The sequence below is a fragment of the Oreochromis aureus genome, linkage group 23 (genome assembly GCF_013358895.1).
Source record: "Oreochromis aureus strain Israel breed Guangdong linkage group 23, ZZ_aureus, whole genome shotgun sequence".
Taxonomy (NCBI): Eukaryota; Metazoa; Chordata; class Actinopteri; order Cichliformes; family Cichlidae; genus Oreochromis; species Oreochromis aureus.
Window position 1 is genome coordinate 28021194 of NC_052963.1, and position 25979 is coordinate 28047172.

Sequence of the window (25979 nt, forward strand, 5' to 3'; positions counted from 1 at the left end):
TTTAAGTTAAATGTTGCTTATTTACAGTTTGTTTTATGCCCAAATGTCATATATGAATGAATGTTTTGAGAGTTTTTGTTTGAAAGTGGATATCTGGGCAACAAGAAGACTTGTCTGGAATGATTATTAAGTGTATCTTATTTCAGTAAAAATTTTCAAGGTTAAAAGGGGGTGTCACCAAAAGATATCTTTGTACTTGCTGTTGTGTTCTGCTGATGCTTCTGACTATTCTATTATTATTCTTGTGAAATACGGCAAGAGGAAAAATCGCACACTTAAAATCCTTCTTTTTCTCAAAAATTGTCAGTGCGCCTTATAATCCTGTGCGCTTTATGTATGAATTCTGGTTGTGCTTACTGACCTCAAACCAATCTTATGTGGTACAAAAATCTCTTAAAAATGTTTAAGTACAACTTTGGTAAGCTACAAAGCCGCACCACTTGATGGATTATCAGAGCATTACGGCTACTGTAGTTAGGAGCCTCGCGGCGTAATCTGGGTCCAAAACTCCGTTCGCTTCAGGTCCCAAAGTCAAACAAACTGTATAAATTCTTTCATCTTTAATCAAATGGTCAGCATTGCTGCTTTACCAGGTGTAACAATCAAGTTTAACATCCAGGCATCCATGAAAACAGAATTTATTACATTTAAAGGAGTTAGAAGTTAGCAAGAAGTTAGCTCGCTAGTTTCCACTAGAAACCAGCGAGCTAACTATGATATACCATGTTCTGACTGAGAGAGTTCTGAAAAAATCAAAGCTTACAGCTCTGCTAACACTTCCAACATAAATGAAGACAGAAAACTAAACGACAGTGACTTCTGTGGGGTTTCTGAAGTTGGACTAGCTGGTAATGATGTGCTACGTGATTGCTAGCGACACAGCTATGTTATCATAACATAAACACAGTGAAGCTGGAGGATGAACGCTAACTTTTTTCCACTCAATAAAAGTTAACGGGAGGGTTCCCGATGGTTAGGGAGAAATGCAATCGCATGGCACGATGCCGTAAATGGACCAAACTTGAGTCAGGAGAACAACTGACATAATCCATCTACAATACGAGGGTAGTCATTAATATACTGCAACAACATGGGAAGAGAGCAGCTGTGAGAGAATTCAACATTAATGAATCAATGGTACGGAAGTGGAGGAAGCAAGAAGAATGAGTTGAGTAAAGTTTGACTTATCTGTTTTGTTTCGCTTAATGCACCTTATAATCTGGTGCGCCTTATGTATGAAAACAGACCCGTTCATCGACAGTGTGCCTTATAATCAGATGGGCCTCATGGTCCCAAATATATGGTGGGCTTAAAACTTTCCTTTTTGCTAAAGCATATAGTTAGGGCTGGATCAGGTGACCCTGAATCCTCCCTTAGGTATGCTGCAATAGATGTAGGCTTCTGGGGGATTCCCATTATTCACTGTGTATTTCTTTTTGTGTTGATACACCTCTGCATTTTACCATTAGTTATTTAGAATCTCTGGCTCTTTTCCACAGCCTTTGTTCTGTCTTCCTTCCCATCATCCTCAACCAGTCGGGGCAGATAGCAGGATCCTGGTTCTGTTGGAGGTTTCTTCCTAATAAAAGGTAATTTTTCTTTCTGTTCATCACCAAAGTGCTTACTCATAGATGGTCATCTGATTGTGGGTGTTTTCTCTGTCTTGTAGTGTGTTTACCTTACAATATAAAGCACCTTAACGCAACTGTTGATGTGATTTGGCACTGTATAAATAAAACTTTAATTAAATTATCAGCTCCTGGGTGCTACTTGTTCTAGTACTAGTTGTACTAGTTTTTCAAACAATTGCATAGAGTTGTTTGAAAACTCTCTTTATCACAGCTGTACAGGTCCTTCTCAAAAAATTAGCATATTGTGATAAAGTTCATTTTTTCCTGTAATGTACTGATAAACATTAGGCTTTGATATATTTTAGATTCATTACACACAACTGAAGTAGTTCAATCCTTTCATAGTTTTAATATTGATGATTTTGGCATACATAACTCATGAAAACCCAAAATTCCTGTCTCAAAAAATTAGCATATTTCATCCGACCAATAAAAGAAAAGTGTTTTTAATACAAAAAAAGTCAACCTTCAAATAATTATGTTCAGTTATGCACTCAATACTTGGTCGGGAATCCTTTTGCAGAAATGACTGCTTCAATGCGGCGTGGCATGGAGGCAATCAGCCTGTGGCACTGCTGAGGTGTTATGGAGGCCCAGGATGCTTCGATAGCGGCCTTAAGCTCATCCAGAGTGTTGGGTCTTGCGTCTCTCAACTTTCTCTTCACAATATCCCACAGATTCTCTATGGGGCTCAGGTCAGGAGAGTTGGCAGGCCAATTGAGCACAGTAATACCATGTTCAGTAAACCATTTACCAGTGGCTTTGGCACTGTGAGCAGGTGCCAGGTCGTGCTGAAAAATGAAATCTTCATCTCCATAAAGCTTTTCAGCAGATGGAAGCATGAAGTGCTCCAAAATCTCCTGATAGCTAGCTGCATTGACCCTGCCCTTGATAAAACACAGTGGACCAACAGCAGCTGACATGGCACCCCAGACCATCACTGACTGTGGGTACTTGACACTGGACTTCAGGCATTTTGGCATTTCCCTCTCCCTAGTCTTCCTCCAGACTCTGGCACCTTAATTTCCGAATGACATGCAAAAGTTGCTTTCATCCGAAAAAAGTACTTTGGACCACTGAGCAACAGTCCAGTGCTGCTTCTCTGTAGCCCAGGTCAGGCGCTTCTGCCGCTGTTTCTGGTTCAAAAGTGGCTTGACCTGGGGAATGCGGCACCTGTAGCCCATTTCCTGCACACGCCTGTACACGGTGGCTCTGGATGTTTCTACTCCAGACTCAGTCCACTTCTTCTGCAGGTCCCCCAGGGTCTGGAATCGGTCCTTCTCCACAATCTTCCTCAGGGTCCGGTCACCTCTTCTCGTTGTGCAGCGTTTTCTGCCACACTTTTTCCTTCCCACAGAGGTGCCTTGATACAGCACTCTGGGAACAGCCTATTCATTCAGAAATTTCTTTCTGTCTTACCCTCTTGCTTGAGGGTGTCAATGATGGCCTTCTGGACAGCAGTCAGGTCGGCAGTCTTACATGGGTAAGATTGCGGTTTTGAGTAATGAACCAGGCTGGGACTTTTTAAAAGCCTCAGAAATCTTTTGCAGGTGTTTAGAGTTAATTCGTTGATTCAGATGATTAGGTTAATAGCTCGTTTAGAGAACCTTTTCATCATATGCTAATTTTTTGAGACAGGAATTTTGGGGTTTCATGAGTTATGTATGCCAAAATCATCAATATTAAAACAATGAAAGGCTTGAACTACTTCAGTTGTGTGTAATGAATCTAAAATATATGAAAGTCTAATGTTTATCAGTACATTACAGGAAATAATGAACTTTATCACAATATGCTAATTTTTTGAGAAGGACCTGTATATGTGGGGAAACTAAATGCAAAAGCAATGCTGCATTAGAAGTACATCAATAAGTTAAATCAACCCAAGAAGGATTATTCGAAGATCCAATTCAAAGAAGAGCATCTGAGCACCCTAATAGCTATCATTTGAAGCCAAGGGTTGGATAGACAATGGGAGATTTTTTTATTATCATCCCTGTTGTGAAATATCCTAGCTAAAGTTTACAAATTTACATTTAGATTTGGATTAAGAGAGAAAAATAAGTACCGGTAAGCAATGTTCCCTCTAATTTGTCATGTGTCTGAGCGAACACACAAACTCCCTGAGCGATCCCCTGGACCACTGTGAGCAACAGCAGACGTGTGCACTGTGGTCACGCCAGCATCATATCCATCCAAGTTACATGGTTTATTAAAATAATCAAATTAAAACATTTACATTTATGTTAGACTACTTTTAATTAACTGCTTTAGCCCACTTACAATGAAAATTAAAAAAAAATCTTGTTCCTGACCTGTGTAGTATGTTAATACTATTGGAAGTAAAAATAACTTGAACTCCAATTTTGAAAACACAACTTTATTTTTTATTTATTTATTTTTGCTCTGACTTGTATTATGAGTCTGTGGTCTGGGTAACACCTGTTACATTTAGCAGTCGCGTCATTGTTCTGACACACACAACAAACCTATTGACTACACTACACACTAACTACACAAGATTTGCGCTAAACGCCGCAAATCTCTCACATCTCAAAACACCGCCGTCACTCCTAAAACGTCCCCCTCCCTAAACAACTAAATGCCATGTTGCTATATCATTTTCTGATTGGTCGACATGGTGCATTTTTCGACCAATAGGAAAGGGTGGGGGTTTTTTTTGGTTTTGGCTTTTCTCACAGGTGGAGAGCGCTTTCCTTATAAAACGCTGTTTTTACCGTTTCTTCCCGCAGTAAATATAAACAACGATAGCATTCAGAAAGAAAACCAAACATTGCATATATTTTATCATAACTATGTTTTACGTGGCCTATCAACACAATTTAAAAACTGGTATAAAGTCCACACTTTTTCTGACAATTTTTCCATCTGACCTGCTCACATCTCCAATGGTTGTACACATTGTTATTAACGTGGCTTCACTCCTCATCAGCCACGCCGCTTTGCTAGCTAAAACACCGGTGTCGGCACATAAGGACGCTGTCATAGCCTGTCAACAACGTTGATTGGCTGTGTATATACGAATATGAATCGCATTATTGGCTGGACTATGGGATAAGGTGGCATTGTTCTAATCCCATACTGGAGCAGCCAGTCACTTACTGACTAACACTGCAAAACAGAATTGTTAACGTATTTACTTTCATTTCAATTCAGGTTAGATTTTTTTTTGTGCGCATCGCAGATTTTTTATGCGCAAAGACCGTGCCAGCAGTGCGCAACTGCGCACGTGCGCAGCTTAGAGGGAACATTGCCGGTAAGTAGAAAGAAAACAGTTCCAAATTTGAACAATCCATGAAAAAGATAAAACCAAGGGCAAAGGTATTATGATTTTGGGAATTCATGATATGAAATTATTATCCCAGTCGGATCACACTTTCCAAATTTGCAAGTCCACTAAGGTCTGCTTGGGTCCAACTGAAAATTTTGTCATGAAACAGTGAGTGCAAAGGTCTTAGCAGATGTCAACGTGCCTACCTGTTTTTTGCAAATGTGTGAACTGCCCTAGAAAGAATTTACATTACAATGCACCAATTACAGATACACCCAAGGTAGTGGACTTGTAAGTATAAAAGTAGTGACTATTCATCCATCAGGTCTCCAACTGTCCATACCCATGTTCAAAACCGTGCATAATCTAGGCTCTGAAGAGTTCATTCGGAAGAAGAAAAACATTTCGCAAATCGTTTCATGAACTGAATTAATAATCTGGTAGTTTAAAGTTTATTTTGTATATCTTTCCACTTTATGCTGATCCCCCCTCAGGGTTATTGGCATGATTATTGCAAAGCAAACAGCTCATTATATGTTGCTTAACAGATGTGATCATTTATCAGTTACTGTTCTCTGAAGCGTGTTTTACCATGATATATAACTCAAACACGCACACAAACAAACAATTCATTTCAGTGGGTGGAATGTTTGAAGCTCAAGTGGATGAATTAACTGTCTGAATGGTAGAAGCAGAAAAATTATTCTGACAGTTTTTATCACTAACCTGCTGATGAGGTCACATTTTTCACTCAAACTTACCTGAATAGCAATTGGCATCAGCTTATCATCATTAGTTTTCTGGAGCAGAACAAGTGGAGCCATCAAGAACTGTTGCTTCCCATTGATGGTGTTTGCCTGCACTCCATCCAAAAGCTTGTAGTCACACAGGAAGATGTTGCCCTTCTGTTTAAAGTTTCATAAAGATAGAGAAATGTTTGTTTTTTTGGTCCCTTTGCATGCAGTCTTCACATTACATTTGCAAAGTGAATGAATCAGTGGAATCATTCACTAAACATGCAGATTAGATGTTTCAGTCAACTTTATTTGATACGAATTAAACAATCACCTTCATTTCCTCTGCCAAATTATGTTGACCATTGGAAAAAACCATTTCATCAGTGACACCAAAGTTGTCTGGCAGTGCTGTACAGCGTCGGATCAATATGGGGTTGACGCCATTTAGAAACTGGTAGCCAAAGAAAGCATCGTCCTTCCAATGTTTCTGAACATAATCTGAAAGTAAACATCATTTTACTTCATCATAAAATAAAACTGACTTTCAGTTTTTACAGACGTATTCTAAAAATAAAACAAAGTCTTTCTTACAATAACTTTGAACAAAGTCTGGAAAAAGAACATTTTTGTATTTCACTGCGTTCAAAACATTGGGCTTTTACCTTCTCAGCTTGTATTGCCCTCATTTTAGAAACAGGAAAATAAAACTGACTTTAAATTCTACAGATTGTGATATTCTGCAGTTTAATATATTCCATTACGCATACACTATAAAGTGTGGTATGATCTTACAACAATAGTTCATTACCTGACGTGACTGACTGATGCACGTGTGACAGGCGGCTAATATCCTCTATGCAAGTAAAATTTTTCTTACACTCTGCTATTTGTATCAGTTCCAGTTCTATCAATCTGAAAAAGGAAAGTACAGTAACATTTTCAGATCGTTTAAATAATTTCAATAGGTGTGTAAATAAATAGATACATTTATATGACTCACCCTGTGGTTGCAGTGTAGGTTATCTCTGCATACTTAGTGAAAGAGAAGCGGATGTCATAGGGCAGAGATGTAAGACCATCTGCCTTCAGGCAGTGGGGAATTCCTTCTTCATACACATCCCAGCTGAGAAGAAATGGAGAATGAAATGGATGAGAGGAGGGGTAAGGATGATCCTCATTCGGGGAAGTTTGTTTGCACAAGTCTCTGCATAAATCATGTGTATGATTATTTCATGCTCAAATCTGTGATTCATCAATAACTTCTTACATGAATTTGTTCATACTCATTGAACAACAGTTATTTACAGCTAAACCGAGACAAAACTGAAACTTTGATTGTTGCACTGGACACTGCAGTGTCTGACATTAAACAGATTATGTTCCTCACAGGAGTGTAGCCTCAGAAATGTAGGTGTTATTTTTGATTAATCTGTCTTTTTTGAGCAAAACTTAATTCAAATAGTAACAACCTGTTTTTTTCACTTGAGAAACATTTCAAAACTTAGATCAATCGTTGATGTTTGAGATGTTTCTACAAGACTGAACAACTACAACAGTCTGTTTACTTGTCTAAACAAGTCTGTCTCCAGGTTGTTCAAAGCTCTGCACCATGACTACTGACTCACTCAAACAAAGGAACTCGTTTAACTCCTGTTTTAAAGTCACTACACTGGCTACCAATCAGATTTACGTTCTATTTAAAAATTTTAGGTTTAACCTTTAGAGCACTACATGGACAGGTCCATCCTCATATTGCTGATTTGAGACACACACACACAATCACACACACACACACACACACACACACACACACACACACACACACACACACACACACACACACACACACACATGTTGCACAATATGGTATGGCAGTGTGCACTATAAAGATATTAATGCTAAATTAAATATGAGGTGTCTTCATCCTCTGCTGTGCAACCGCTAAACTAAGTCATAGTCAGATTTAACAGGTACTGGTCAATAGGCTGTTGTGTTTGGTTAGAGCTCAGTTATGATCACTTTTACCTTTAAGAAAAGAAGAAAAACATTCATTTGTTTATTTTATTATTTATTTTGATACTTCTCATGGGCAGTCAGGATAGGCCCCCTGTTGAAGTGGGCAGGGCCTGGCCCCTAAGGCTCACCCACACCCACAGTAGGTATGACACCTCACAAGACATCTCTGTTCACTCATCAGCAGGAGAGGTAGCCAGAAGAAAAGTAACTCATGCTTGAATTTGTTCCCAACCCCAAACAATCCATCAACAAATCAAATGTACCTCTGACATTCACCATAGTTGTACACTATTGGCCAAACATTGTCAATTAATAATTTAATATCCTACTAAAAAAGTAGCATTGCATGCATTTAATACATTTTAGCAAATCCTGGTTTATATCGTATGTCATGAATATAAATCAGAGCAGAGATGGACGTGTATTTCAGGCTCTTTAGTTTTAGAATCCTAATGTCAAAACACAAGCTCTGATTACTTACCAATAAACTTTTTGTTGCTTTTTAATCTCCTCCTCCCGACTGTACCCGTCAACAGAACATTTGTCTTCAAAGACTGTGAGAGCTTAAAATCAAATAAAACAGTGGATTTTAAATTATTGTAAAACACAATTTAATTTGAATTCTGTCAATCCAGTTATTTACAGCTGTTTTCTTTCTTTATTTTATACCTTCTGCTGTCAGTGAAATGCATACAGGATGTCAGACTAGAGCATTTCCACAAACCTGTGCCCTCTCTGATGTAGTGCACCTCATTGTCAGTGATCCAATGGTAGACGGGAAAGTGGTAGGTGTGTCCCTCAGGGGATTTCACTTCTACCTTAGCAGGATGCCAAGAGTCTTCAAAAAACCTGTTCTGTTTCTGTAACTCTACCAGCACCAGCTTTCCAAGGGATTTTGGGCAGGATATACTTAAGTGTGACTCCTGCAGTAATGACAGAAAAACCTCAGCTTTAGGTGTTTATGATAAGAACTTAGTTGTTACTTTACAACAATTAGAGTACAGTTACTATGAAGATGGAAAAAATGAAAGTGTATGTTTCAGTTTCACAGTATTTAATCAATAATTTAATCTCATTTAGCCAAAGTTGAGGATGGATGAGACACAATTAAAAACGCATGTGGATTTCAAACTTACTGTGTCTTTGAGAGATGGTATCCACTTCCTTGGGATTTGCGTTCGGGGGCTCTCGTCTGAGCCGACCAGTTTAATGTAGACATCGTCAAACGTAGAGGCCAAGTCCAGTTTGCCAGTGAACACGGTCACTTCATACTCAACCATTTTCACTCTTGAACATAGATAAAATGTAATAACCATTCACCTTTATAATACTGTCATATCACAATGAAAAGGCTGATGGAAAATATAGAATAAATTAAAAAATATAAATATATTTATATATATTTCATATATAAATCTAAAATCGATTTAAATGTCTGTTTTTCTATGATCGTGAGCTGTAGTCTAGTTGTAACATTAGACGTTCTATCTTATCCAAGCATTCTATCTTACCTCTGCTAATGAGACCAAGAAGTTCCCCTGAGGAATTACTCTGCCGATGTAACAAGTGAGCACTGATGTTTGGTCTTTATATAGAGTTTATGGGAGTGTCCTATGAGACGCAATCGTTACCTCTGGTGGGAAAATGTTTAACCCGTGGGACCTGAAAATCAATATTTTTGCATTTCTGGTCTTTTTTTTTCCTTCAAGGTTCATCGTATTAATGATGATTCTTTTTAGTGACAACGGCATAAATAGCTGAAAACATGTCTTGATGTCACTGACTCTGTACACAACAAACCTTGTGATTCCAGGGGTCATTTTGAGGATTTGCAAGAGCTGCCCCGCCATGTACATCATCAGGTACTACTCCAGAACTTAGCTCACTGTAAATCTTCTTCTCATTTTTGCATGCTGCAAATTGTAAATGTGCACTCTGGAAGTTAAATGGCCACTCAAATGAGTAAATTCACCTCACATGTCTGGACATGCCCGTCTTTAACAAATTTCCCACATGTGGGACTAATAAAGGTCTATCTCCCCCCACCACTTCCCCTGCCGGTGGCAGATGCCCTCAGACATTGGTGCGTTGGTGGTTCTTTCTGTCCGGGGATGGGCGTCCAGGTACACACCGGCTCACTCCTTGGTGGCTGCTTATCGGGGCCTGCAGCCTGGGGCTCGCTCGGGCCACTTCGGGGGTGGGGTGCCCTCGGCCTCTCGGCCTGGGACTCGGTCACTCAGGCACAGCTGGCTGCCGGCGGAACTCACGGGCACGTCACTGCAACCCCCCCTGGCTTCTGCTCCGCAGCTGCTGAGTGACCCCTCATCTGGGACTCTCCTCAGCTCTTTCTGGGATAGTGGCGCGTCTGCCCCTCTGTTGGTCTTCCTTGGTCTCTTGTGTTCTGGGGGCCTCTGGATGTCTGGAGTTTTGATCTCCTCCATACCTGCTTCATGCCCTGGAGAACGGGGCAGTGCCCCCCCACACCCTCTAGCAGATCATTACATGAAGGAACCTTTTAAAAAACAAGCACGTCCATGCTCACAGGTGTACACACGGGTGATCACACACACAAACTACACCCTTTTTGGCTCCTACCTCAAAGCACACTGTGCGCTGTCGATCTTACGTCCTGCACAATAATGTTTAATATTTAGTATTTACTGTCATATTCCCATATATCATTGTGATGTTGTTTATTCTATTACTCTCGTTTTCTTCTGCTTGTTTTCTTTTTTCTTTCTCAACAGGTGATCCAGGTGATCGATATTTGTATTTTTTGTCTGCTTATTCTGTTGGTTTTTGTTTTTTGCCCTTTTCCCCTGTCCCTCTTCTCAGCTGTTTTTCTTTCCCTCTTTCTTTCTCCCCTTTCTTTCCCCCAGTCAAGTCTGTCCTGTATTTACCAAGTGAAAATAAAATAAACAATAAAAGGTGAATCAAATGCACCATTACGGCAAGGCTGGGATGGTCAATTTGGTAAAGTAAATCCGTTGGGCATCTTTCTTCGCCTTTAGAGAATAATTCTGATGGCAAAAGAGCCAAACGGGACAGGTTAAAAAAAAAAAAAAGAAAAAAAAAAAGAAGAGTGCCTAACGAGCCCAGTTGTAAGTACGGTATTAAGACTCGACTGTACACTGTGTTCGTATTTTCCTCCGAAACAATAAGTTCTGTTGGAGCAGCCTTTCAACGCCTCTCTCTGTTTCTCACCTCTCTCTGTCTCTCGCAAGCAAAGTTGACCCAGACAACAAAGTAAAGCTATTTTTCAGCTATGAGCCCGACACGGAACCCACCGTATTAGCCAGAGGTCCCTTTACTATGGTTCGGAGCCGCAGACCTTCAGTAATAGTAATAAATCACACAGCAATAGTACATTCATGTAGTTGTAAAAAGCATGATAATATATTAAGTAATCCAAAGTATTCAGAATACGTTACTCTCATTGAGTAACGTAACGGAATACGTTACAAAATACATTTAGGGGCGTGTATTCTGTAATCTTTAGCGGAATACATTTTAAAAGTAACCTTCCCAACACTGCTGACAGGGGGCTAGTGACGGTCAAGGACGGTCAATGGTCTGCTAGCTGCAGAGGCTTCACAGATGGTCTAAAAGCCACTCAGTGGGTGCAGTGGGGCAGTTTATCATGGTGGCCAGCAACAACAAGGCAGGAGGCATTTTACAACATGGTGCCTGTGTTCGGCTTGGCCGCTGTTGCTGCTCCGTGTTTTCGTCGACTGCTTCACTATATTGTATTTTATCTTGTCCTCTCATCTGTGCTATGAAGGTCTATTTGCTACTCGGATCTACAGTTCACATACATTGTTGAGTATCAAATTATGTATGGAAAAAACTTTTGACAGCTGGCAGAGCTACCACCAGGCTTTCCCTCCACCGTTTGTCTGCCCTCCTCCCTCTCCCGACTACCGGTACCTGTTCTTAGCTCCAAACAATAACCCAGGAGCAAAAACAAGGTTAAGGAGATCGTCTAGAAGGGGCTGTAGGTCTGGTGTCCAGGCTAAAAGGAAACGCGCCCGACAGAGGGGATTTCCTCCGCTCCATGGTAGAGAACGTCTCTGGTATTTGGTACCGGTTCCCCTCCAGGACACGGATAAGGCCGATCGGTTACCGCCTACTCGGCTTTTCATCACGGGCGAACAGAACGATTACCTGGATCGGCGTCTTGTCTGGAGATGCGGGATGTTTTCACCTTGGCCTTTCATTCTACAAGACCACAGTTCCACAGCTAGGGGTACCGGGAGACTACGTCCTCTTTCCAGGTGTCTGCTGTCAATTCCCCGTCAATCAGCTGTTGATGACGTCATTTACTGTCAGCGTTTAACCCAATGAACATACATGACCTTTCACTCCTGGTGGATAAAATGAAAATTACCACTTGTGCAAATGACATTCTACCTGCTGGGCTTTTCAAAAATGCTCTCTCTGTCATTGGCCCCTCTATTGTAGAGATATGCAATGCCTCTCTTTTAACAGGTGTGGTTCCTAGGTTCTGTAAGCATGCTGTTGTTGAGCCAATATTAAAAAAGAGCAGTTTGGATCCAACTCAGCTTAAAAATTATAGGCCTATCTCTAAGCTTCCATTATTATCAAAAATTCTGGAAAAAGTAGTTGCAGATCAACTTACCACTTTTTTAGAAAAACATGAAATTTATGACAAATTTCAGTCAGGTTTCCGTAAAAGGCACTCAACAGAAACCGCATTACTTAAAGTCTCTAGCGACATTATGATGTCAGCTGACTCCGGAGCATCCTCAGTCATGGTTTTGTTGGACTTGACATCTGCCTTTGACACCATTGACCATACCATCCTGAATAACAGGCTCTGGGACATAGTCGGTGTGTCCGGTCTTGCTCTGGAGTGGTTTCGGTCGTACCTCTCCAACAGATCTTTTAGTGTTTTTGCGAATCGGTTTATGTCACATTCTAAGGATCTGACATGTGGGGTACCGCAGGGTTCAGTTCTGGGTCCTATTCTTTTTCTTTTGTACATGTTACCTCTAGGACTTATAATTAGGCAGTTCCCTGAGGTGTCTTATCACTTCTATGCTGATGATATTCAGCTCTATTGCTCTTTTAAGCCGATGAAAGTCCATAAACTGTCCTCTTTAATTAATTGTTTAGCTTCCATTGAACAGTGGCTTGGTGACAACTACTTACAGTTGAACTCTGAGAAGTCAGAAACATTAATTATTGCCCCCGACAACCAGATATCTCTAATCAAACAGCATCTTGGTTCTCTTGGCTCATCTGTTCACTTGAGCCTCAGATACCTTGGTGTGATCTTTGATTCTGCCATGTCCCTAGACCCTGTCACTGGGTCACCAGAGACAATAAATTCACTAGCGGGGATCACATCCTCATTTAGGTTTGACAGCATAGATAACAGCAGATGGCTTTAGCATGAATTCAGGTTGGGGTTTGTGGAAGGCCTCAGATGGGACTGGCATTGGCTCCCAAGCTGGGCATATCCCCATGTAGTAATGAAAAGTGATTGACTTGGAAAAAAGGAGAGAAGATGGGGAGTGAAAACGGGAACAATCAGTTTGTAGCGAAGGTGGGAGAGCAATATATAGACAGAGAACAGGAAGGGGCATGTATGAAGGTGTTGTCCCACTCCTGAAATTCAGATAAACTATTTTCAATTTGCAATGTAACAACAAACTTTTTTGTTTTTTTAATATTTGAATCAGGAATTACAGTAGATGAATGTGTTTTTATCTAGTGTTAGTGTCGCTCAAACTGGCAGTTATTACCCAACCTGAGAAGCAATGAGGAAACTGTCATTCATCTGTTTATCAATTAATAAGAGCTCAACATTCAGGTCACAGTAACTGAACTGGATCACATCCAATGAATTTCATTTTCATTTTCTTTTTCCAGTGAGCCATTCATTTCTCTGCTATTCAGACTTTCTACTCCCAGTCACTGGCTCTCGGCAGACTCAATGGTCATATTTAGATTACTTTCTAAATATACTTACAGTATTTGCTGAGCTTTCTGTAGACCTCAACACATAATTGAGCTCTACAGGAAAGCTGCTGCTGTTGGCTTGGGTGAATGATTTCATCTCATCAACAACCACCCACAGATTTCACCAAGACTTGGCAAGTAAACTCAGTTTGTCAGTGTTATAAAGTGGTTGCCAATGTCACACATCCGTTTATGTCTGCAAAAGACCTCTAACCTGAGAATGGAAACTTTTCTGCATTTTAATAGTGGAAAATACACATATTTACATATTTTTTAATGTTTAATCAATTTTACATGGACAAAAATCAGTACACATGAGACCACACAGATCTTTAGAGACAGAACAAAATAACATGACATTGACATAAGATGTCCAGAAATGTGAATCAGTAGATTCACAGTGTTACGCCCCTTCTCTTCTTGGAGTCCAAGAGTGTTCAGGTGTTTCCTGAATCTCAAAGGTCCCTGGATTAATATCATCAAGCTCTTTAACTTAGTCATTCCTGTGTGTTTGATGGCATGCTTATGAATAAGAACTTCGGTCACATAGACTCTGAATTTGTAGTTATTTCCGAATCAGCTTCACTTCAAATACAGCAATTTGAAAAAATATGGCAAATATCTGAGAAAGAGGGCAAACCACCATGTTAGACATGTCTCTTAAAAGTGCTTTTTGTGCTTTAACATGTTTTAACTCACTCTATCATCAGCAGCCATTATAGAGGCTATAAAAACATGATTTCAGATAGCACGATGCTCACGTTCCTCACGAGTACAGTATGAATCACAGAGAAAGGACTCAAAGAGCACCGAGAGACTTCTTAACACAAAGTTGCACTTTTTGGGACACTGCAGGATTTTTTCAGACAGAAATGGTCCATTTTTAAAACCTTTTAACATGTGTGAGGTCACTTTAGTCAGTTAATAACAGATTGCAGAAAAACTTCATGTTGATCGTGTTTAGCCACAAACACAGTTTGGATAACCTAGGATGGATAACCTAGACAGGATGTTGGCACCTCAAGTTGTTGAAGGAAAACTAACTGATGGCTGCTGGCTATTTTCTCCAGTCTCCTGGATGCCTTGGAATACAATGCCTTTGTCTCGTTGTGATGGCATGCCACACATGGTAAGTTGATTCACTTTAGTTTAATTTACAGTCACTACTTTAAAATATCCTACTTATTGTTCAATATTGTTTCTTTATGAAATGTATTTATTTTTCCATCACACCTTCCAATGTTTATATGGCGTGCAAACATATTACCCTTGCAAGGTCAAAGTTCTGTTTAATGTTATATTAATACATCTTTCTTTCTTTGAGTTACCTGGGGTTTGGCTTCTCCTCCTGTCCTGCAAAAGGTGTGGCAAAGGGCTGGGAGAGCTGAAGTATCACTGACAGCCTAATTGGACAGAACCACATGCTTCATTGCCTGGGGGCTGTTTCATGTTTGTTTAATTGTTTTGTATTAGTTGGTTATATGGCAGCCATTTTGTTTTCCCCCGTGTGTGTCATTTGGTTTAGCTAAACCAGTATTTAAGTTCCCCCCATGTGTCATTTCAGCAGGTCAGTTTACCTTATGTTTGTTTGAGGTTTTGTTAACGATTATCTTGAGTTTAGTTTATTGAGTTGACCTCTTTTATTGGTCTGCCTGTTTAAGTTTTGGCTTTGTTAAATATATTTTTATATTTTTGGGTCAGTAAAACCCCCTTTTTGAATTAAAACACCTGTGTCCTTTATGCTTTACTGCTTGGTCCCTGACACTCGTGGAAACCATGTCACAGGAGCTGGAGTCCTCTAAAACCTACAAATGAAGAGTGATCCTGGAAAAGCTGGGGCACATACTGTCAACAATTTGCAAGACGACCTTGTCCCTGATGCTCATTAGTCACTTCTGCGTTTTTTATAGCATTTTGCAAGCATAAACAAGATGTGGCCACTTTTGACCACGAACAAGCTAAGGGAGTTTTATCCGTTTTGCTCTCCCTGCACAAAAATAAAATGCATAATAATCAATGTCCCAGACTCTACCATTACTAATAAAGAAAATCCAGTTGCACTGCAAATATGATATTGGTAATTTACTAAGAAAAAACATTTCACTAGCTGGGCCCACGTCCTCATTTTAAGATTGACAGTGTTTTAGTAGGTAAAAGTGAATGATTGGACATGAACTGAGCTGCGGTTTGGGCAAGCCTAATTATTCAGCCCCCTGAGTCAATACTTTGTAGAACCACCTTTTGCTGCAATTACAGCTGCCAGTCTTTTAGGGGTATGTCTCTACCAGCTTTGGACATCTAAAGACTGAGATCCTTGCCCATTCTTCTTTGCAAAACTGCTCCAGCTCAGTCAGATTAGATGGACAGCGTTTGTGAACAGCAGTTTTCAGATCTTGCCACAGATGGATTGACTGGATTTAGATCTGGACTTTGATTGGGCCATTCTAACACATGGATATGTTTTGTTTTAAACCAAAACAAAATGTGGAAAAGTTCAAGGGGGGCGAATACTTTTGCAAGCCACTGTAACTGCGACTATTACATTAAGCAAGGCTGATATTTTTTCTTGTAAACAAAAATAACCTTGACAGTACTTGAATTTAGAACCAAAGTCCTAAGCTTACCTGAATAGCAATTGGTCAGCTGGACCTCTTCATTTTTCCTGAGCAGAACAAGGTGAGCCATCAAGTACTGTTTTTTCCCCATTGATGGTGTTTGCCTGCACTCCATCCAAAAGCTTATAGTCACACAGGAAGATGTTGCCCTTCTCTTTTAAATTTCAGAGAGAAGGCACAATAATTTGATTCCATACACATACTCATGCTATTACATTTACAAAGTAAACGTGTAAATGTCCTCACATTGCCAGACAGATAAACCAGATAACAGTCAACTTTAGTTCATCCTCCAATTTCCAGTGACAATTGTGAAATACCTTGCCTTTTAGGGAAAGAAAACTTCTCTGGCCATTCTTTACAGCATTTGATGGGAATTGAACAATTACCGTCATTTCATCTTTGAGATTATGCTGATCATCAGGGTAGACCATTTTATCAGTGACACGAAAGTTGTCTGGCAGTGCTGTACATCGTCGGATCAATATGGGGTTGACACCATTTAGAAACTGGTAGCCAAAGAAAGCGTCCTCCTTCCAATGTTTCTGAACATAATCTGGAAATAAAACATCATTTTACTTCATCGTAAAATAAAACCGACTTTAGGTTCATGGATGTAACTGTGAGTCTGAACCTTCCAGATATTAAAGAGGAATCTTTATTGGAATTGGTAAAATATACATGTTTTGATAGATAAACAACTCTTTTAAAAGCTCATATACTTGTAATTTTCTCTTGGTTTCAGAAGAAGCCAAGAGAAAATAGTGGAATAGTGATTTCACAACCTTATTTACTGGGAATTAAGTACTCCTGAGTCAATTGTCATCTTTAGAGAGTAGTTTAATGTGATGTGTGGGAGTGTCCTTTGAAATGATACTGTCACCTCTGGTGAGATCATGCTCAACCTGTGGGACCTGAAAAAATAAAGGCACAGCACATACAATACAATACATTTTACACCTCATTTTACAAGATTATGAATATTTCTTATGTCTAGAAACTAATTACACACTGAAAAAAAATGACTGACTTTCTGTTACAGATATCTGTTTGACTGCTTTTTAAGGTTTTTGTAATCGTTCTATCAACGGAAATACTGGTACAGACATAAGAGAGTGCACGAGTATGCAAGTATAAATTTCTTTTTCAGGTCAACAACTATAGATGGGGACAAAATTATTAGGCCCCCCAATAAAATTTTTATTTTTTTGTGAAAAAAAAAGCTCTCAAAACCTAGTGAATGACTTAGCCAAGTGAGGTAGTTTCAAAAAAGACATTAGAATCCTGAACAAGCTGCAAGGTTCCAGACCAAGAGAAACACTTCTGCAGAGGAAACATCTTCAGGCCAAACTGAAGGACAACCTAGAGAAATATTATGCACATTGGAAGCATGATCTTTTGGCCAGATAAGAAAACCCTAGAGATGCTCCTTATGTTTGCAAAAAGGAGGGAGAGGTGTGCACCCAAAGAATGTCATCCCCACAGGGAAACATGGTGATGGGAATATTATGCGGTGGGGATGCTCTGGGAATCTCATCAAGGTTCAAGGAATCGTGGAGAAATAAGTATATGAAGACTTTGAAAGAAAACCTCAAGCATCAACAGCAAAGCTGGGTCTTGTTCATCACCTTGTCTTCCAACAGATAAGTTCCTAGTGAAGAACTACCTCCAGAAAACCAAAGGGAATGGCCTTACTGGCCTGAACAAAGCCCTGACTTGAACTGCGTTGAAAATCTATGAATTGAACTGAAGACCAAGGTTCATCCAGAAGAAAATCAAACGGGGAGGAGCTTGAGAGATTTGCCAAAGACATGGCTGGGATTTCTCAGGAGATGTGTGTGAGACTTGCTGAGAACTAGAAGAAAAGAGTGCAGACTGTTGAATATTGACATTGGGGAGCTAACAACGTTTTACCCTGGCCTTTGTTTTTTGTAGAACTTTGTTTCTTTGTACAAAGGAAAAAAATGTAAGAGCCAAAATAAAACTAGGATATTTGGAAATGATGTGTTAAAAATCTCTTGCTGTGTTTAAAAGGACTGGGGAAATACATAAAAAAAATATAAAAATCAACCCTCATGTGTGTAACTGCAGATGAAGGTAAAAACAACAACAGAGTCTCAGCAGAAACCAAAACCAGAGTAGTTTAGTTGTGCATACCAAGCATTTCAGTAGGTATTAACAACATATTTCCTAAGCTTCCTATCAAAAGGCAACGTAAACACTTGTTCCTATTCAGCCAGTTGTAAGCAAAATGCATAGTGTTGCATAGCAATACCTGCAGTACCTTTATGATACTTCACACAGATTACAACTTAACTTTTAAAATACCCTATTTACTTTTAAATAAAGCAATCATCTGTATTTTTTAAAGAATGATACACATGATGATGCTCCTTTTTTATTTCTATTTATTTTATCTTTACAAGTACAGGTTTTATTGACATTTAAAGCTCTCTTCTCTACGAAAAGCAACTTCAGCTCAGGGCTGACAGCAGGTTATCTCTTATGAACTACTTGCTTCAGCTACTACAACATTTTCAGGCAAGGGCTTTGACTTGGTGGGTAGTGAAAAGTGACTGAGCACACGACTGGCTGAATACCTGACATCTAAGAAATATACCTAAAATTGCAAATCCAGAGTGGATGTTTAGTTGTTTTGTTTTGCAAAAATACAGATAGTATGAACACACTAACAAAGCAACTATTCCTGCAATAGGCAGTGCACTGTATTACACTGGTAATGATTCACCATGACAACTGAACAGTAGATGAATCTTAGATGAAGAGGAACTAACTAAGAAACAGGTGAAACCCTGGGAAACCACACAAAAGTGAAACAAAACAAAAAACATGGAAACTTTACAAAACGCCCGCACAATGATACGTACTTAATCTCTTGAAGAGACGGCTCTCTTCAAACCCAAAAAGTTATAAGGATACTGTCATTCAATGTTCAAGTGAAAGATTAAAATGAACTTGTTTCACTTTCATTTCTTTATTTTCTTTTTTTCAGTGAGCGGATTATTTCTATCAATTCCCAATAACTGGCATCATTCCAGCTGGATTCATCTCAACTATATTCAGCTATTATATGTTGTTAGCTTGATTTCTCCCACATTCTAGGGTTACTTAGTGACTTTATGGAAAATAAGCAGTTAAATGTACAGGGAGTGCAGAATTATTAGGCAAATGAGTATTTTGTCCACATCATCCTCTTCATGCATGTTGTCTTACTCCAAGCTGTATAGGCTCGAAAGCCTACTACCAATTAAGCATATTAGGTGATGTGCATCTCTGTAATGAGAAGGGGTGTGGTCTAATTGGTAATTGGTGATTCTGTTCTCAGACATGTGAAGCTAGAGACACCGGCAACCATAGTCAATTGTCTTCCAGGGGCCAGAGCAGGCGACATTGAAGGAAATTTAAAACTGCTGGCTAAGGGTAAACGTAAATACAGTAAGATCATAATTCACGTCGGCAGTAATGACACCCGGTTACGCCAATCGGAGGTCACTAAAATCAATATCAATATTGAATCGGTGTGTAACTTTGCCAAAACAATGTCGGACTCTGTAGTTTTCTCTGGTCCCCTCCCCAATCAGACCAGGAGTGACATGTTTAGCCGCATGTTCTCCTTAAATTGCTGGCTGTCTGAGTGGTGTCCCAGAAACGATGTGGGCTTCATAGATAATTGGCAAACCTTCTGGAGGAAACCTGGTCTTGTTAGGAGAGACGGCATCCATCCCACTTTGGATGGAGCAGCTCTCATTTCTAGAAATATGGACCAATTTATTAAACCCCCCAAAATATGACTATCCAGAGTTGGGACCAGGAAGCAGAGTTGCAGTCTTACACGCCTCTCTGCAGCTTCTCTCCTCCTGCTACCCCCAAAACCCATCTCCATTGAGACTGTGTCAGCTCCCAAAAGACAAAAACAAACTAAAACCAGCAATAAACAACTTAAACATAAAAATCACAAAGAAAGAACAATACAGTATCCACATCTGAACCAAAGAGTAAAACAGTGAAATGTGGATTATTAAATATTAGGTCTCTCTCCTCCAAGTCTCTGTTAGTACATGACTTAATAATTGATCAACAAATCGATTTACTCTGCCTTACAGAAACCTGGTTGCAGCAGGATGAGTATGTTAGTTTAAATGAATCAACACCCTGAGTCATTCTAACTACCAGAAATCTCGAAGCACAGGCCGAGGGGGCGGTGTGGCAGCAATTTTTCACACCAGTCTATTAATTAACGAAAGACCAAGACAGACTTTTAATTCATTTGAAAGCCTGATGCTTAGCCTCGTCCACCCCAGCTGTAAAACTCAGAAACCAGTCTTACTTGTTATCATCTATCGTCCACCTGGGCCTTACACAGAGTTTCTCTCTGATTTCTCAGACTTTTATCTGATTTAGTGCTCAGCTCAGATAAAATAATTATTGTGGGTGATTTTAACATCCATGTAGATGCTAAAAATGACAGCCTCAACATCGCATTTAATCTGTTATTAGACTCAATTGGCTTCTCTCAAAATGTAAAAGAACCCACCCACCACTTTAATCACACTCTAGATCTTGTTTTAACATATGGCATAGAAACTGGACATTTAACAGTGTTTCCTGAAAACCCTCTGCTGTCTGATCATTTCCTGATAACATTTACATTTACAATAATTGATTACACAGCAGTGGAGAGTAGACTTTATCAAAGTAGATGTCTTTCTGAAAGTGCTGTAACTAAGTTTAAGAATATAATCCACCCACTGTTATCATCTTCAATGCTCTGTACCAACATAGAGCAGAGCAGCTATCTGAACGCTACTCCAACAGAGGTCGATTATCTTGTTAATAATTTTACCTCCTCTCTACGCACGACTCTGGATACTGTAGCTCCTGTGAAAACTAAAGCCTCAAATCCAAGTACCTGACTCCGTGGTATAATTCTCAAACACATAGCCTAAAGCAGATAACTCGTAAGCTGGAGAGGAAATGGCGTGTCACAAATTTAGAGGATCATCATTTAGCCTGGAGAAATAGTTTGCTGCTTTATAAGAAAGCCCTCCGCAAAGCCAGAACATCTTACTATTCGTCACTGATTGAAGAAAATAAGAACAACCCCAGGTTTCTCTTCAGCACTGTAGCCAGGCTGACAAAAAGTCAGAGCTCTACTGAGCCAACAATCCCTTTAACGTTAACTAGTAATGACTTCATGAACTTCTTCACAAATAAAATTTTTATCATTAGAGAAAAAATTACCAATAATCATCCCACAGATGTAATATTATCTACAGCTACTTTTAGTACCATCGGTGTTAAGTTAGACTCTTTTTCTCCAATTGATCTTTCTGAGTTAACTTCAATAATTAATTCCTCCAAACCATCAACGTGTCTTTTAGACCCCATTCCTACAAAACTGCTCAAAGAAGTCCTGCCATTAATTAATTCTTCGATCTTAAATATGATCAACCTCTCTCTAATAATCGGCTATGTACCACAGGCCTTCAAGGTGGCTGTAGTTAAACCTTTACTTAAAAAGCCATCTCTAGACCCAGCTGTCTTAGCTAATTATAGGCCAATCTCCAACCTTCCTTTCATATCAAAAATCCTTGAAAGAGTAGTTGTCAAACAGCTAACAGATCATCTGCAGAGGAATGGCTTATTTGAAGAGTTTCAGTCAGGTTTCAGAGCTCATCACAGCACAGAAACAGCTTTAGTGAAGGTTACAAATGATCTTCTTATGGCCTCTGACAGTGGACTCATCTCTGTGCTTGTCCTGCTAGACCTCAGTGCTGCGTTTGATACTGTTGACCATAATATCCTATTAGAGCGATTAGAACATGCTGTAGGTATTACAGGTACTGCACTGCAGTGGTTTGTATCATATCTATCTAATAGACTCCAATTTGTTCAAGTAAATGGAGAGTCCTCTTCACACACTAAGGTTAAATATGGTGTTCCACAGGGTTCAGTGCTAGGACCAATTCTATTTACATTATACATGCTTCCCTTAGGCAGCATCATTAGAAGACATAGCATAAATTTTTACTGCTATGCAGATGACACGCAGCTCTATCTATCCATGAAGCCAGGTAACACACACCAATTAGTGAAACTGCAGGAATGTCTTAAAGACATAAAGACCTGGATGGGCGCTAACTTTCTGCTTCTTAATTCAGATAAAACTGAGGTTATTGTACTCGGCCCTGAAAATCTTAGAACTATGGTATCTAAGCAGATTCTTACTCTGGATGGCATTACCTCGGCCTCCAGTAACACTGTGAGGAACCTTGAGTCATTTTTGACCAGGACATGTCCTTCAATGCACATATTAAACAAATATGTAAGACTGCTTTCTTCCATTTGCGCAACATCTCTAAAATTAGAAATATCCTGTCTCAGAGTGATGCTGAAAAACTAGTTCATGCATTTATTACTTCCAGGCTGGACTACTGTAATTCTTTATTATCAGGATGTCCTAAAACTCACTGAAAAGCCTTCAGCTGATCCAAAATGCTGCAGCAAGGGTACTGACAGGGACTAGAAAGAGAGAGCATATTTCTCCTGTTTTGGCTTCCTTCATTGGCTTCCTGTTAAATCCAGAATTGAATTCAAAATCCTGCTCCTCACATACAAAGTCTTAAATAATCAGGCCCCATCTTATCTTAATGACCTTGTAGTACCATATCACCCCATTAGAGCACTTCGCTCTCGCTCTGCAGGCTTACTTGTTGTTCCTAGAGTATTTAAAAGTAGAATGGGAGGCAGAGCCTTCAGTTTTCAGGCCCCTCTTCTGTGGAACCAGCTTCCAGTTTGGATTCGGGAGACAGACACTATCTCTACTTTTAAGATTAGGCTTAAAACTTTCCTTTTGCTAAAGCATATAGTTAGGGCTGGACCAGGTGACCCTGAATCCTCCCTTAGCTATGCTGCAATAGACGTAGGCTGCCGGGGATTCCCATGATGCATTGAGTTTTTCCCTTCCACTCACCTTTCTCACTCACTATGTGTTAATAGACCTCTCTGCATCGAATCATATCTGTTATTAATCTCTGTCTCTCTTCCACAGCATGTCTTTATCCTGTTTTCCTTCTTCACCCCAACCGGTCGCAGCAGATGGCCGCCTCCCTGAGCCTGGTTCTGCGGAGGTTTCTTCCTGTTAAAGGGAGTTTTTCCTTCCCACTGTCGCCAAAGTGCTTGCTCATAGGGGTCATATGATTGTTGGGTTTTCTCTGTATTTATTATTGTGCTATCTACTGTACAATATAAAGCGCCTTGAGGCGACTTTTGTTGTGATTTGGCGCTATATAAATAAAATTGAATTGAATTGAATTGAATTAATGACATCAACACCCTATATCAGGTGTGCATAATTATTAGGCAAATTCCTTTCCTTTGGCAAAATGGGTCAAAAGAAGGACTTGACAGGCTCAGAAAAGTCAAAAATAGTGAGATATCTTGCAGAGGGATGCAGCAGTCTTAAAATTGCAAAGCTTCTGAAGTGTGATCATCGAACAATCAAGCGTTTCATTCAAAATAGTCAACAGGGTCGCAAGAAGCGTGTGGAAAAACCAAGGCGCAAAATAACTGCCCATGAACTGAGAAAAGTCAAGCGTGCAGCTGCCAAGATGCCACTTGCCACCAGTTTGGCCATATTTCAGAGCTGCAACATCACTGGAGTGCCCAAAAGCACAAGGTGTGCAATACTCAGAGACATGGCCAAGGTAAGAAAGGCTGAAAGACGACCACCACAGAACAAGACACACAAGCTGAAACGTCAAGACTGAGCCAAGAAATATCTCAAGACTGATTTTTCTAAGGTTTTATGGACTGATGAAATGAGAGTGAGTCTTGATGGGCCAGATGGATGGGCCCGTGGCTGGATTGGTAAAGGGCAGAGAGCTCCAGTCCGACTCAGACGCCAGCAACGTGGAGGTGGAGTACTGGTTTGGGCTGGTATCATCAAAGATGAGCTTGTGGGGCCTTTTCGGGTTGAGGATGGAGTCAAGCTCAACTCCCAGTCCTACTGCCAGTTTCTGGAAGACACCTTCTTCAAGCAGTGGTACAGGAAGAAGTCTGCATCCTTCAAGAAAAACATGATTTTCATGCAGGACAATGCTCCATCACACGTGTCCAAGTACTCCACAGCGTGGCTGGCAAGAAAGGGTATAAAAGAAGAAAAACTAATGACATGGCCTCCTTGTTCACCTGATCTGAACCCCATTGAGAACCTGTGGTCCATCATCAAATGTGAGATTTACAAGGAGGGAAAACAGTACACCTCTCTGAACAGTGTCTGGGAGGCTGTGGTTGCTGCTGCACGCAATGTTGATGGTGAACAGATCAAAACACTGACAGAATCCATGGATGGCAGGCTTTTGAGTGTCCTTGCAAAGAAAGGTGGCTATATTGGTCGCTGATTTGTTTTGGTTTTGTTTTTGAATGTCAGAAATGTATATTTGTGAATGTGGAGATGTTATATTGGTTTCACTTGTAAAAATAAATAATTGAAATGGGTATATATTTGGTTTTTGTTAAGTTGCCTAATAATTATGCACAGTAATAGTCACCTGCACACACAGATATCCCCCTAAAATAGCTAAAACTAAAAACAAACTAAAAACTACTTCCAAAAACATTCAGCTTTGATATTAAAGAGTTTTTTGGGTTCATTGAGAACATGGTTGTTGTTCAATAATAAAATTATTTCTCAAAAATACAACTTGCCTAATAATTCTGCACTCCCTGTACATTACTGAAGCACAATCGCCACAGTGACTTGACCTCAAAAATGTAATGCTAGAATTGAGCTTTTTTTATGATAACTAGATAAAAATCACAGAACTTAGTAAAAACAACAGCTGCTGGCTAAGTTATAATCTAATTTTGTTCTGGATCTAGTAACAATAAAAGTAATAACAAAAGTAAAAGCTGCAAAGTGTATGGACTCAAGATAGGATACATACTTAAGGTTCAAGAAACACACACAGCAAAACTCTGCCCTGTGTTGTATAGACTGGCGTGAATAGGCTAGTTGTTCAGTGAGGTATGTGTAGTATAGAGGTCCTGTCCCTAGCCACTGGTACGGATACGTGAATGACACCTAGGTCAAAATCAAAGCCCAAGAAGTAGAAACCTTCACTACTCAACTTCACATCATGTCAGTGTATAGAAACATAAAGAAAGACTGTGTGAACACTGATTTGCCATACAACGGCTCTTTGGTACAAAGTTTATCACTCAACAGTTGACAGCTCCTCATTTGCTAAAAGGGACAGTACCTAGCCACTGGTACAGATATGTGAATGACACCTAGGTCAAAATCAAAGCCCAAGAAGTAGAAACCTTCACTACTCACATCAAGTCAGTGTATAGAAATATAAAGTTTACAACGGAAGACACAAAAGATAATAGTTTGCCATTCCTGGACTGTGCCGCATTGAGGCGAATGGAAACCTCAATACTGGAGTTTACCGGAAGCCCACACACATGGACTAGTACCTACTCTTGGACTATCACCGCCCTCTAGAGCACAAAATTGAAGTAATCTGGACTGGGCAGAAAATGTTCCCGCTAAGCCAAAAGGGAAAAAGAGGGAACACACACATGTAAAGGAAGCTCTTAAAACATGTGGTTATCCCAAGTGGGATTTCATAAAATTGGCAAAGATTCACAGTAAAGAAGCTCAGACACCAACTAA

At 39.8% G+C, this 25979-nt stretch overlaps 1 protein-coding gene across 2 annotated transcripts in view; it reads right to left on the minus strand.

Moving 5' to 3' along the window:
- LOC116327377 (polyunsaturated fatty acid lipoxygenase ALOX15B-like) overlaps window positions 1-9291 on the minus strand; it is a 30521-nt gene extending 21230 nt beyond the window's left edge. Inside the window, exons 1-8 of one of the 2 annotated variants that reach the window (XM_039607131.1) lie at window positions 9188-9291; window positions 8813-8963; window positions 8401-8599; window positions 8158-8239; window positions 6661-6783; window positions 6538-6572; window positions 5992-6158; window positions 5685-5828 (exon numbers count right to left, since the gene is read on the minus strand). In XM_039607131.1, the coding sequence (XP_039463065.1) occupies window positions 5685-5828; window positions 5992-6158; window positions 6538-6572; window positions 6661-6783; window positions 8158-8239; window positions 8401-8599; window positions 8813-8956 (894 nt within the window). In that variant the 5' untranslated portion in view covers window positions 8957-8963; window positions 9188-9291. Of the gene's footprint in view, window positions 1-5684; window positions 5829-5991; window positions 6159-6468; window positions 6573-6660; window positions 6784-8157; window positions 8240-8400; window positions 8600-8812; window positions 8964-9187 lie in introns of both variants that reach the window. The other variant, XM_039607130.1, reaches the window with a different exon arrangement.
- Window positions 9292-25979: the final 16688 nt, after the last annotated feature.